At 36.4% G+C, this 14,513-nt stretch overlaps 1 protein-coding gene across 2 annotated transcripts in view; it reads right to left on the bottom strand.

The window, feature by feature from the left end:
* Nucleotides 1–463: 463 nt before the first annotated feature.
* The window catches only part of CWC22 (CWC22 spliceosome associated protein homolog), a 45,725-nt gene continuing 31,675 nt past the window's right edge, over nt 464–14,513 (bottom strand). For both annotated transcript variants that reach the window (XM_050916799.1, XM_050916800.1), the window contains 6 exons: nt 11,935–12,012; nt 10,484–10,636; nt 10,025–10,152; nt 9,002–9,103; nt 8,710–8,906; nt 464–3,202 (listed from right to left, as the gene is read on the bottom strand). In XM_050916799.1, the coding sequence (XP_050772756.1) occupies nt 2,607–3,202; nt 8,710–8,906; nt 9,002–9,103; nt 10,025–10,152; nt 10,484–10,636; nt 11,935–12,012 (1,254 nt within the window). In that variant the 3' untranslated portion in view covers nt 464–2,606. The remainder of the gene's footprint in view (nt 3,203–8,709; nt 8,907–9,001; nt 9,104–10,024; nt 10,153–10,483; nt 10,637–11,934; nt 12,013–14,513) is intronic.

Here is a 14,513-nt window from a genome sequence, read left to right as displayed (position 1 = left end):
CAGGAATCACTTGGTAAAATATTATATTGGAACAGACATGTATTGGTGGTTTTATTGTTCTTAACAGTATTAACCTCCCAATAGCGAAATAAGGGCTGAATTTTTAACAGTAAGATTGGTATCCTGCTTAAAGCTGCAGTTAATGCAATTCCTTATCTAGTGAAATGGAAATAGCCATCTTTGATTCATGGCCAGCAACAAAATGGTGACACCAAAGAGCTGACAAATGAGTTACGCTCCATCTCTCCTGTGAACCAACTGCACTCCTCCACAAAAGGGGAACACTTTTTTGTTTAATAAAAGCTGCTTGTTTTATTTTAAAAGTAGAGAGAAATGATTTATGAAAAAAACACTCCCATAAAAAGAAACTGGAACAAAATTGAAGCCAAAGGGTCTTCTTAAAAAAAAAAAAAATCTTTTGCAAGACTGTAAAATGTTCACATTTATGTTAAATAGCAATGAATTTCTCTTTGCAAAAGCCATCTTTATTTCAGATACAGACTGTATATAACCACAACCAAAGCTAATGTTAACTCTAGCAAATTATTTTGCTGATAGCAAAAACAGTCAAAAAAATTTATAGCAGTACCAGAATTTGTGCTACACTTCTTGAAATATGCCAGAAATAGAGTTATTTAAAAAAAAAAAGTGAATTTGTTTTTATATTAACCTTTATTCAAGTGCCTTTTCAAGGCTCTATTAACTGATACACACTATGTAAAAGAGTTTATAATGTGAATGTTAGCAGACCCTTAACATAGTGGAGTAAGCGTTATTCCAAAATTTGGAAAAATATGGTGTGGTAGTAAATAAGCTTGTTCAACACAACTATAATCCAGAAAAGGCCATTATGACTCAACAGCATGCTGTGGAGAGTTGATGATGTAAAGAAAATCAGTGGACAACCACCAGTTGGAATTCTGTCACAAGCATTCTTTCAGAATTAATCTTTTCAGTGGGATTCTTACTTCAAGGCATTACAGGGAATAAAACAGAAAGAGTTGAGACTGTGAATACTGAAAAATGAAAGTTTTCAGATTCACAGCAATTTGCATTTCAGTTCATTCTGTAAAAAAGTTCAGGGAGAAAAGTCAATCTTATATAGCAGTGAGGGCAAGCTATAGAACTGACTCAACTGTTACTTTTGTAAAAATCTCCCATTGTATATACCTACACTACTTCTTTATACACCTTATATCAAAGGACCCTCTGTTTCTTTAGGTATTACTCATTACCCAGCCATATTTACCAGGTTATTTTGATTTCTCTGGTGACTAATAAGATATTTATCTAACTGCCTCAGCTATTTTGGGTCTGTCAGATTTATACTAACTGTTTCTACAACTACTTTTTCTGGTCTGGTATAACATTTTGTGAACTTAATTATTCTCCTGTTGGCACTTCTGGAAGGAATTTTAGAGCATCTTCTGTACTGTAGCCCACTTCTTCACATAGTCCCGTGCCTACTGAGTAAGGTCCTGCTAAGGCATCAGTTATAGTGACAGAGATCAGAGTTGTATGACCTTCAATCAAACTCCCTGGTTGAAAAAAATAATTGGGTGGGGGATATTTTTATAAGCAGGCTAAGACAGGCTGGTCCAAGAAACTAAAATCTTCCAGAAGTAAAAAGATTAAAAAGTAATATAAAAACAAGTTTCTAAAACTTCAAACTGTGATGTTTACAGGTGCAATTTTTTAATGTCTTAAAGAAAAAACCAATAATTTATATTATATCGGATTACTCAGAGGTCTGTGCTTACATCTGCCTCCAAGTTTAACTGAGAAACTAAATTGAAGAACATGCACTACGGGTCTCTACTGTTGGTTATGTACTTATACTGTCTGCACTGTCTGTGCTGATATGTTTATAAAAAGACTGAAGAAAAAAGATTTTCAACACTTAGCTGAGCTTTACCTCTTAGGTTTGAAGTTCACTGAGAAGACGTATCCCCAAAATAGGAAGACATCACTCATAGTTCCAGCTGAGATTTTTAAACTGTACTCATAGCATAACATTTTACAATATTTCAGCTCAGCTTTTTGAAAGTGTTATGTTTTTATACCGAATAGTAATCTGCAAATACTTGAGACTCCTTAATTTGTTTTGTCTGTTTTCATCTTAAGAGCATGAACTATGCAGGGTGTCCATATGTTTATATATAAATAAAGGAATATGAAATTTCTCACCTCTGTATATTAATCTGACTGCTCTGCTTGTCAACTACTAAACAAAACTAAAAAGTAGCATTTTCAGATACTATAACTCAAACACAATATTTACGAAACATCTGAAGTTAAGTTGATAAAAACATTCATTTTAGCAAGATCTCAACTATTTTATTCACAAAATATACGCAAGCTTCTGTTTTTCTCTCTCTCACATGAAAATCCTCTTCGAGGGAAGAAATTTAACAGAAGGTTCTTCACATACAGTGATTATAAAAGATTCAGTACTGAAAACCTTAAGAAGGCCAATGAACCTTACAAATACGAACTTGCATTTTGTACAAAAGCTCCTTTTTTAAAAGAAAGTTCAGTAATAGAGTTAAAAGTACACAGTTTTAGCTGCACAGAAAAGCATTTATTTCAAACTCAGTGGCAAAGTGTTATTTTCGCCTACGTGGTGAATTCTCCCTTCGTCTGTCCTCATTTTTCCTGGATTCTCTACATTGGTCAGAATATCTGCTATACTTCTCTTGGCATTTCTCTGCACCATTCCGATATCGATTCTCCTGCTCCTCTTCCTCTCTGGGACTTGAATTATTATGGTTTCTTTCTCTAGATTTTGACCTCTCTTTTCTCCTACTGTGATGTACACTGTCTTTAGTGCAGTGTTTGTCCTTTTCATTATCAGAAAAAGAAGTTCTTCTGTCTGTTTTCTTCTTTTTGGAATTATCGGGTTTATTTTCTAAATCCATATTTCTTTCATGATATCTGTCCTTTCCACTTCGGTAACTGTTCCTGTCAGCGGCATCAGCTCTGTCATAGGGATATTTAGATAGATCATCTCTCCTGTTTGGATCTCTCAAATTTCTGTCAGCATTTCTTTCTGAATTTCTCTCAATGTCATATCTATCTTCCTGCTGTCTCCTTTCTATTTTCTTTTCAAGTAGTTTCTTTTTACTCCCTTGTTTTTTCCTGGCAACTTTATCCAGTGCTTTATTTTTCTTTTGCTTCTTTTTCCTTTTTACTTCAGCAGCATCTGAAAGTACAGCATACATGAGAGTTAACTGTTTTTAATTTATTCAGTGTCGTTAATTATGCAGAATTAGAATGTTACATTCTGTAGAAAGTTTTGGGAGAAATGTTTTGCCAAAATTTTATATTAAATGCTTATCTTGCCACAGGGTTCAAAATAATGAGCGTAGAGTTTTGTATCTCTTTCCCTCATGTGAGTCTCTCCAAAGCATGCTGGGAAAATCTGCCCATGCTCTATTAATTGAAGAGAAATGACTTATTTTCAAATGTCAGTCTAAAACAGGTTTTTCGTTTAAAAAAAATGAAAGATATTCTCTAAAGGAAAGCTAAGGAAAAAATTTTTGTAAACTGGCAATCACTCCCAAGATTTCCCCATATTTTATTCTTCATTTTCTAGGTTTTGTTGCTGGCCTATACGTCCACTTGTTTTATTAATACAAAAACAACAACAACTTCATTTAGTGACAGTAAGGTTGCATGTGGACACACTGCATTCACCCACAATTTTAAAAGCTTGGAAATAAAGGGAGTCTTCTGCATTCCTTCCTATTTTATATTGCCTAAGTGCTGTCAATACCACACTCCATCCAACAGAAGGCTTCCACTTGCATCTCCAATAGATAACAAAAAGAAATACATATTCCAACTTCATGAAATCCTCACTCTAAACACAACCTTACAAGAAACCTCAGCATTAAGGCAAAGTAACTTCCCAAATATAGGGAATTCAGATCTGTTGATTCAAGAATTATAAGTGTCACCATTAGTTTCCCTTAGAATCATATTTCCCTTATTTTAAGTTTATGAGTGTGATGGGAATGTTCTGATGAAACCTTACCAATCATTAAACAAAATTATTGTGTGCATTAAATGGCTAAGGAACATAGGAGAAGCAAGAGTATGGAGTTATAGCCAAAACTATGCAGATGTGGCTGCCACCCACAGAGAGGATAAAAGCCTTGATGACATACCATGATTCTCCTTCACCTCCCTGTATTAAAGACTTGCATTTTTGGAGCTGACAGATCTGGGTTCCATCCCTGTTGGAGACCCCACTGTGGCCATACGTACAGCACGTGGATTTATTACAACAGTAAGAGCAATGCAAGCTGTCAGGATGACTGGAGAGAGCAGGACCATCGCACAGATCCTCAGGTTCATACACGGAGTCAGTGACAGAGACAGATATAGAATCCAGGAATCCTGACTCCCAGCTCACTATTCTAACATGCTAGATCACACTTCCTACTCAGAACTGGGAAGAGAACTCAGGAGGAGTCCCAACTCCCTATCCTTAATTAGATCATCCATCTTCCATAAGCATACTCCCACAAAAGTCTCTCAGTCCAAAAGGGGCTGAGGTCCCTGCAGTAGTCTGCTCAAGTTATCCTGAGGGAAAGAGAAGGGATATTGGAGAAAGTCATGACAGTTATGGGATAGTATTGCAGCAACATGAGAGACACTCTGAGACCCATTTCACAATGTAACAGTGGTTGCAGCTGGTGGGCAACAGTACCTCCGCATAGGCTATAGCCACCAAATTACCCTAGGCACCAGCTTCAGCCTACCATAGAGAATGACCAGTCCCAGAAGCTTTTCCAGTGATTTCCCCAGTCCCTGCTGCTCCTCCATGCACAAGATAGGGCAAGTTCATCAAACTCTCACTTTCATGAAGAAAATCTTAAGTGACCTCATATGCTCTTGTATCAACAGTTCAGCTCCCCCGCATATATTATTCTATTATTCTGCATTTACATTGCTGAGGCTTTGCCTCAGAGTGAGAGTTTGAAGTGAGGATATAGCACTTTTAGTGTCTGCTACAGATGAAAGTAAAAACCTTAGAGTGCTTGAAGTGTGTTATTGACAGCACTGAAGACAACATGAGGGTGGCAAGGAACACTGGAGACTTCCCCCTTATTTTCATGCTTTTAAGATTTTGGGTGAGGTATGTCCTGTGCAATCTTAACAGTCACTAAGCAGTTTTTATTTGTGCTATTACTACTTAGTAAGACAATACAGCTAAAAAGGTAAATTATGTTGCTAACTTAGAAGGGGTAGTTTTTTTCCTCTGCATCCCACCCAAAAAATAGGTATCCAGGTTCTACATTTAACTCACAGAGAAGCAAAGCTTTAAATAACATCTAGATTTCTGAACAGACTAGTGTCTATCTCCTTTGTGAAACAAGTTTTATTTTCCTAACCTACTAATATCTGTCAATACAGAAACTATTTAGTATTCATTTAAGGTAACAAGATAGCAAGTGTGAAAAATCAGGATGGGGTGGGAATGTAATAGGAGCCCATATAAAAAAATTCCTGAATATCGGGACTGTCCCTATAAAAATCGAGACATCCAGTCACCCTATATTCCATGGAATGATAGTGTCCACATAATGACACTCATGGATAGTGTCATTATGTGGATTGATCACTAAAAGAAAGGCTTAAAGGATGAGCTGCAAATAAAATACAAACATTACATCAATAATATGTGCTGAACATCCCCTAGAGTAAAAATCACCACAAAGAACAACCTTCATTTCTTTTTACTCTAAACACTGAAATGTCACACTGGCCAGCTCTATCTCTGCTTAATTGCCTTTTGAAAGCATCACAACTACCAAGGAGAAAATAAAACATTTTATTTTAGATCATATAACTGAATTTTACAGCAGCTGCCTAACCTGATATGGAGAGAGAATCTGCTGGTGCTTCTCTGATGACATGTTTAAAACCAGCCCATAGGGAGTCACTTAAGTCAGATTTTACAATATGTTGGTTTTTTATAAATACAGTTTCTTTTTTCATTATTATAGCTCTACTGGAATGTAAAAAATAAGAGACTTAGTAAAGTAGTTTAATGGATAAAAAAATAACTAATTTATTTGACTATGAACAAGCTTAGTGCTCCGACAGACAATACGGAGTCACAGTTGAGCTGACAGGGGAGATGTTGGGGGACACAGCAAAAGACAAGTTCACTATTTGTTATGTGTTCAGTGCCTTCTTTCTCTGTTCCCTTTAGATGTTCAGAACATATTGCTGAAGCAATTTTCAATTTTCTTTTCAAGTTCACCCTGGAAATTTACCTGAAGACCAACAACACCCTTTCTAGAATAAATGTTTTTAAATCTGGCTTACTTCCTTTCTGTTCTAAGAAACATGGAATTTCTTTAATTCCTGGCCTATATCCCATTATATATGCACAGAGCTTCCATCAGCACAGGAATCACAAATTCGTAGATTGTTCTTTAGCAAGAGATTTTCGCCTAGCAACATTTATGTGCCAGGTTTAATTGCTAGACCAGTACTACACTGGTAAGAGAGTTAACAATACATTCCTCTGGGAAATGTTTTTCAGAATACTATTGGGAAGTCCTCATTATAATCTATGGAAAGATGCAAAAATGTGAAGAAACTGAGTTACAACCAATAATTAGCCTTTGCTTTCTAGCAAAACCGTGATGTTTAAACCATTAGGGAATACAGTTACAAAAAAGAAATCTGATTATCTCTCAGAATTATTAGTTAACACTGAATTTAATTATTTTTGCCACATTCCTGCTTCTAGTGTACATAATCAAAGCATACTGCAGAGATTATCAAAATGCATATATTTATCTGTTTCTGAATGGAAAAAGGATAAAATAGTACAAGAGTGTGTCCTTTTACAAAAAAGCATGCTCACACTGACAGACTGCAGAATCAGTTGGTTTTTCACTAAGGACTTACCTCTCTGGTTCCTATCAAGCAGCTCAGCCAAGCTGCAGCTGTCTATGCAGAAGCCATCTGGCTCTTTGCTGAACTTATGTCTCTCTGACTCGGTTAAACTGTGCCCTCCACTAGTGCTTTGTCGTCATTAATGCAATAGCTTTATAGTGATACACAATCAATTCAGACTTTGTAAAGTAAGCTTGCAACAGAAAACAAAAATGCATTTCTAATATATGTGTAATTCATACTGCTTGTGTACTTGCTTTATTAGTATTTTTTGCTACTAAAATCATAATAAAATCAAATTAACTTTGAATCAGCAAGCTTCCTAACTACAGAAGTTCATGCTGTGCTATCATCTGCTCTCCCACCACACTATATAAGACTAAATGCTCTAAATTAGAATAGCAGATATATTTTAGCTTAACAATGTTTATTATACTTAATGTAAAAAGCAGATTTTACATCAGCAAGATGATCTTATTAAAAATACTAATTATAATACATGAAATTCTTGTACAACAGATTGTCAGCCAAAGTTTCATCTTTCTTTGAGAATTCTCAAGGGACAGGAGCCTTGGTTATTATAACAGCGCACCATACTGCTTCTGAGCAATAGGAATGGGAGGTGGATTCAGAAACCCAGATCTGCATAAGAAGCTAAATGAATTGCAGAGAAATGAGCAATCCCTTGTTTGACACATGAAATAGCACAACTGTGGTTACAGGGAAGGAGGAAAAAAAAAAAATAAAAAGGATTGGAATCCAACGGACAGAGCCATGAGACAGGCCTGTACTAAAATAATAATAAAAAAACCAGGTGTGTTAACCTTTACAGTTCACTGATAATCCTACCAAAAAGACACTAGTGCTTGGCCATTATTTATAAACAAGTATCAGGAAGTCTCAGATTAAATTTGAATAGTAACTTCATGCAATGGATGCATCAGTTTAAGGAAACAGCACACAATATAATAGGTTCCTCAGAAACATTTTTCACTGTCTGGAAACAGACACTCAACAGTTATAACTTCTATAATTAAAATTACTATGGATTTAAAAAACAACGAGGAGTCCTTGTGGCCAGGGCTAGCGCTACCATTTAGGCAGGCTAGGCAATCGCCTAGGGCACCAGAATAATTGGTGGGTGCCGTTTTGCCAGAGGGGGCAGCAGGCGGCTCTGGTGGAGCTGCCGCAGCAGTGCCTGTGGAGGGTCCACTGCTCTGCGGCTCCGGTGGAGCTGCCGCAGTCATGCCTGCGGACGGTCAGCTCCGGTGGACTGCCCGCAGGCATCACTGCGGCAGCTCCACCGGAGCCGCGGAGAACCAGACCCTCCGCAGGCACCACTGCGGCAGCTCCACCGGAGCCGCGGGACCAGAGCGCAGGGTGGCGAAATTGCCGTCCGCCTAGGGCGCTCAAACCCCTAGCTCCAGTCCTGCTTGTGGCACCTTAGAGACTAACCAATTTATTTGGGCATAAGCTTTCGTGGGCTAAAACCCACTTCATCACAACCAAATAAATTGGTTAGTCTCTAAGGTGCCATAAGGACTCCTCGTTGTTTTGGCTAATACAGACTAATAGGGCTGCCCCTCTGAAACCTGTCACCATGTATGGACTGAAAGCAATTTCTTTTCTTCTAGGATTTCCAGAATTTTATCAAAATTACAGATAGGAATTTTTAAAGTGCAGATTTAGCAATAAATAATTAAATATCAACTATAGCTATTTCCTCGTGGTAAGTATATCAGTGCACATAGTAAAGAGAGAATGAGATAAAGGAGAGATGTTGTTTAATACCTGAGTCACTGCTATGGCCACTGCTAGAAGAGGAGTCACTGCCACTAGATGATCCCGAGCTACTATTACTGCTGACAGAATTGGAATCGGAGGAGTCAGACTCTGAGGAAGATGATGAGCTATCTGATGACTCAACATTTTGTTTCTGTGTCATGATCATCTTTGGTGCGTTTTTCAGATGTTCCCGTAATTCATCCCTAATTAGCAACAAAAAACAAGTCTCAATCCTTAAACAGAAAATCAAGTAATGTCAAATCAGGATTAAGACCAAAAAAAAAAAAAGATTTCTTACGTTAGTCCTCCAAGACCAATGGAAGTGAAAAAATTGATGGCAAATCGAGTGTTTCTTGGGTTGTCCCGAGGCAATAATCCTTCAAAAAAAGGTTGCAGTGTTCTGATAAAAACAAAACATTGAAGTTAAACCTCACGCAGCAGACTATTCTTAATTTCTACACGCATTTGTTGAAAAATACATCATAGGAATCCCACAGGACAAAAAACAGCCTTTGTTCATGCATAGCTTTTTGTGGACACTGCAATGGATGAAAAAGCAATGCTTTCGTGAGTCCAACAAAGTAAGTGTTCCTTTAGCAGAATTTTAAAATTTCTCCATAAGCCTGTTGTGGTTTTATAAAAAGAGATGGCCTTTCCCTTCAGATTATGACAACTTTAAGAGCCTGATTCTGTAGCAGCTCTCCATGTAGAAATTCCATTGAATTGGGTCCTAAAGTAGGTCAAAGTTTGGGCTTCAATGAGTTCTGAGTGTCTGTTTCATTTACCATCATACAGGAGCGTAGCTCCTGAAAAGGAGTAAGCCTTAGATCCTCAAGAAATAACCTGAACAAATGGAAGGATCCTCACTGTTGTGTAAGTACTGGAACACACACATAAGAGAATGTTTTACTTTTGTTGTGCTTAAAATTAAGCAATTAATCTTATAAAAATACAAAGTTAATATTTCAGGCTCTGCAAAAAAAAAGACTATTCTACCCCACACCCTTCAGGAATGATGCTGATGTATACAAATACATGTGCTTTAGCTTGGAAAGTTACTATTCAAGTTGAAATAGCAGTGGAACAAACCCAAGAAGATACAGGCCCTGATTCTGCAAATATTTATGCATGTTTAACTTTGACTAGTCACAGCATGTACACCGACATCAATGTGCACACACATCTCTTTACAGAATCGGGGCCATAATTTGTTTTGTATTTTCATTTAGTAAACTTTCACCTGAAAATGGAGAGTTTGTATGTATTCTTACAGGGTGAAAGCATTCAAAAGACAACGCTAAAGAGTAAAAATTCAACTTACTCATCCTTTAATCTTGCATTAAGATTAGGAAGTCCCATATATTCACTAAGTTCCTGGAAGAATATTTTGACAAAAATTCTACTTGACGACGTAGTAGTTTCTTCACTCAATATTATACATTCAAGGACCTGAAAATGTTAAGAAAAAAACACAGGTTAAATACATACATCCGGTTCTATTCTTATTTTTAGAAGCTCAAGCTCATCCTTTGGCCCATACATAAAATAGCGTCTTTCATCCCAACACTATAGCAATATAGTTCGTAAGAATAGCAATTAAAATAACATTTTGCCTTTTTTTTTTTTTTTTTTTTTTAAAGCAGACAGTCTTAGTAGGCTTAAAAAACCTAGACTTAAAATGGTATCCCTGACACAAAGCACGATATATTGTAATTTATTTCTGAGCACCACAGACTAACTATTGAAGAAAGAAGCTAGGACAAAGCCCTTTTCTACTTACACTCCAGGGAAGTGAATCTGTGTACAGAAGATGAGCAAACATCTTGGCCACATTTCTCAATTTGTTTGTTTCCAAACGGTGGATAGTATCATACTGTTCTTTGAAAATAGCTTCAAAGGATTCCATGTATTCTTTTTTTAACATGCAGAAACGCTGAAATAACCAGATTAAATAGAAAATTAAACAAAAATACACTTAGAACTAAACATTTTATGCAAGTCTTTCCTTTTAAAAGGAAAGGAAAAAATACCTTTAAATGGAATATAAAGATCAATTTATTACCTCCAGCAGTTTCTCAGAGGAAACTAATCTTGTATTATGAAATAATAATTACCAAATTTGACATGTTACTAGATAAGGTAATTTCTTCTACCTTGCAACATCTGGTTTCTAATAGTCTCACCTGGTGGGACCCCTTAATACAATACCACAGGCCATAATATTTTTAATTGCATCATTGCAAGTTTATTTGAAATTAGAGAAGTAGAAGGGAGCACAGTTAGTGTTAAGACATTTCAGGGAGAAACAGCAATTCCAAGAAATAGAAAGAACACACTTGGTTCCATCATAATCCTGAACGTTGAAATATTTTTCAGTGGCAATCTGTAATAAAGTACTATAAATTTCAACATCCAGGATTATGATGGAACCAAGTGCTTTCTTATAACCAGTTACTAGCAAATTATAAGGTAATTGTTAAGTACTAGTTCAATAATAGGAGAAGGAAATATGGTCCTTTGTGCACAGTTACATCAGCAGTAACATTTTCTGAAATCTGATCGTCTAGAAATTAATGAAACTTTTGTATTGTAAGTAAACCTTGTAAGGACATCAAAAGTTTTACTTATGTAATCTTTACTACTGTCAGCTATACTGAGATTACAGGTGGAGTAAAAGAAAAACTGCTACTTAATAAGTAATTGTAACAAAAGTTATAACCAATTTTACATACATACAGACAGGAAGAGAAAAACCTGATTTGTTTCTTTTAGTGAGAGTGTGGTGCAGGAATGAGTAAAGTCATCCTAATTTGCTAAATTAACTAACTAAGCAACCTTAATGAAGTGGAGAAACAACGGAGAACTCCAAAATACCATCTTTCCTGCTCCTGCAAGAAAATTATAACAAAGCATAGTACTTTGCACTTATGTAGTGCCATTACTGTTACTGCTATGCATTGGCCACTGGACCATCCTTCTACAAGATAGGAACATTAAAGAAAAAACAGGGAAAAAGTGTGCTCCCATTCTGCATTTACTGTGAATGCTTACTACCATCTAATGGATAATCCAACTACCTCAGCTCATATAATCAACTTCAGAACAAAAGAGCCACACGTAATTGACGTATTTATCATAAAATATCAGATGCCTATATGAAAACTTTTACTGCATATTACATAAAGCGTATGTTTCTTGCTGTAAAATTTGAAGTCTGAAAGTGGAACTCACCCCTGCCAGTAAACCAAAGAATTTCTCATATGTTCTTTGTTGAGCACAGCAGTCAAGGATCATGTTGCAGAGTTCTTTCTGTTTTAAGATAACACAAAAATTCCTCTACATAAATTCTCTGTAGTAGTAGAAATCAACTCCATAAATGCAAAAATATTAAAGAATGATTTTCACATGGATGCCATCTTTGAAAGAACTTAAATTTTTTCCTAAAGAAAGATTGGAGGGGTCAATTTCAGTAGTTTTCTGTATTTCCACTATTTTGGAAAGTATCTGGGGCTTGGCTATTAACTTTCTCTATCCAAACTTCTCCACCTGCCCAGATCTGTAGGGAAGTTATAATCCTGTAGTTTTACTAAAGAAATGTCATCACAAATTCAACATTACCATTGAACTGCAAGATTAAACAAACAATAGGTTGTAAAAAAGGAAACCACTTTTAAAGCACTGATACCTTTATGCAATAAGAAAAAGGGTCATAGAAAGTGAGTGATAAAGCCAAGCGTAAATGTGAAATTCCTTGAGTAAATGGCAGTTGAGAATGCTCTGTGATCTCAAGATCAGAACTTAAGGTGTTGATTCTACAGAGAGACTTATGCATGTGCTTAACTTTACATTTGTGAGTAGTGACTTCTTTAGGACTACTCTTGTGCAAAGTTAAGCATGTGTGAATGGCTACATTTACCCTACAGAGACTACACTAGCAGTTATGCTGGCATAACCCCATAATGTAGATGCAGCCTAACTGACAAAAGGGTTTTTTCTGCCAGTGTAGGAAGACCACCTCCACAAACAACATTAGCTACATTGATAGAAGCCCTCTTCTGTTGATATAGCTACATCCGTGGGGGTGGGAGTGAGGTGTGGGGGTGTGGGTGGGGATTGGAAGGGGGAAGGAAGCATTCATATCAGCAGAGCTATGTTAGTCAGGGGTGTTTTTTTTTCACACCCCCAATGCTGCTGCTGCTATAACTTTCAAATATAGACCATGCCAAAATCTTTGCAGGATTGAGGCCTAAATTACTCTCACATTCATGTCTACTCTAAACCACAAATTTAATCCAAATAAGGCTAAAATTATTCCCTTCTTGTATTACAATTAAGGGAATGTTGAGTAAGTCAGATACCAAAGTTAAGTTTCAGTAAGGCCCAACAAGAACACAAAATAAAAGAACTAAAAAAAACCCCACCAATTAAAACAGGTTTGGAGTTTTTTTTGTTTTGGTTAAATTTCTTCTCAATGCCAAAAACCCAAATATAAGATCTGGGCTAGTTCATTAAAACTAAAAAGACACCACATAAACGTTGAAAAGTACATTTGTTTCTCTAATTCTTATATGTTTAACTGTCAAAATATAGTATATGGCTTTTTTAAAAATGACACTTTACTTGACAGTCCCAGTTTAGATATTTTTATGCACATTCTATTCTGCTATATAGAACTTTCTGTCGTCACTGAAAGGAGGAGTTCTTGAAGAATTTTACAAGTAAAATAATTTGGAAGAATAATTGATTAACAAGTGTAAGTTAAGTTACCTTACAGATAAATCACTTTGAAACATGCAATGTTTTTATCTGGATTTCCCTCACCTCAAATCAGAAATTTCTTACATTTTAATTACTATATATCAAGAAAAGCTACATCAAACAATAAGGCTCAATCATGAATTTGCCAAAAGTCCTAACAAGGGAACCGCCCTGTTGCACTGCCCCTTGGAGCAGACCAGATCATGACTCTGAGACTAGCTCTATGCTAGAGAGCTTTCAGCTGCGCAGTTCTAAGATCTCTAGTGCAGCTGCTCTACGGCGATGGGAGAGAGCTCTCCTGCCAACATTAGTCCATCCCCAATGAGCAACAGTAGCTATGTTGGTGGGAGAAGCTCTCCCGTAGACATAGTGCTGTTCACACCAGTGCTTATGTCAGCATAATTTAGGTGTCCCGAACGACATAAATTATATCAACAGAAGTGGTAGTGTACACAGCCTGAGTCATAATCTGCTTTCCAGTTTCCCTCTGCTCCACTGGGGAAGGTACACTTGGGCAGAAGTGAGATGGGGAAATGGGGATATAACTTCTTTCCTCTCTACATTGCTATCCGGGTAGCTGACATACAGGAGTATGGAATCACCTTACACCTCCTTACTCCCCTGCACAATTGTGTAAACGGGTCCACAATCTGCCCCTGCGGCAGCAGCTTAAAAACCATTTATAAAGAATAATTAATATTAAGACAACAGAAGCAAACATTTTCATATAAATGGACAGTACATTTAACACTGCACTTCATAAAATTTAGTTAACATTTTATTTTCATTAACAAAAATAAAAAATTATGATAGTAGTTCCCAAATACATTATGTTTTAAAATGCCAACTTTGTAGATTTTTGGAGATGTCTGATCTAAATGTAATGAAGGATCTGTCTAGCTGTTTAGATCACATCATAGCATTTCAACAAGATGACTTGTCTGACTTGTTAAAAACAAAAGAGACTGCATGCTAAAAGTTACAATTAGACTGTCAGTCATACCTCTTTAGCAATTAGTTTAAATATATTTGTCTCTTTAGACTAATTAGAA

This window comes from Gopherus flavomarginatus, chromosome 10, assembly GCF_025201925.1.
Source record: "Gopherus flavomarginatus isolate rGopFla2 chromosome 10, rGopFla2.mat.asm, whole genome shotgun sequence".
NCBI lineage: Eukaryota > Metazoa > Chordata > Testudines > Testudinidae > Gopherus > Gopherus flavomarginatus.
The sequence above is the reverse complement of the archived record's forward strand: the minus strand, read 5'-3'. Positions and strand labels throughout refer to the sequence as shown.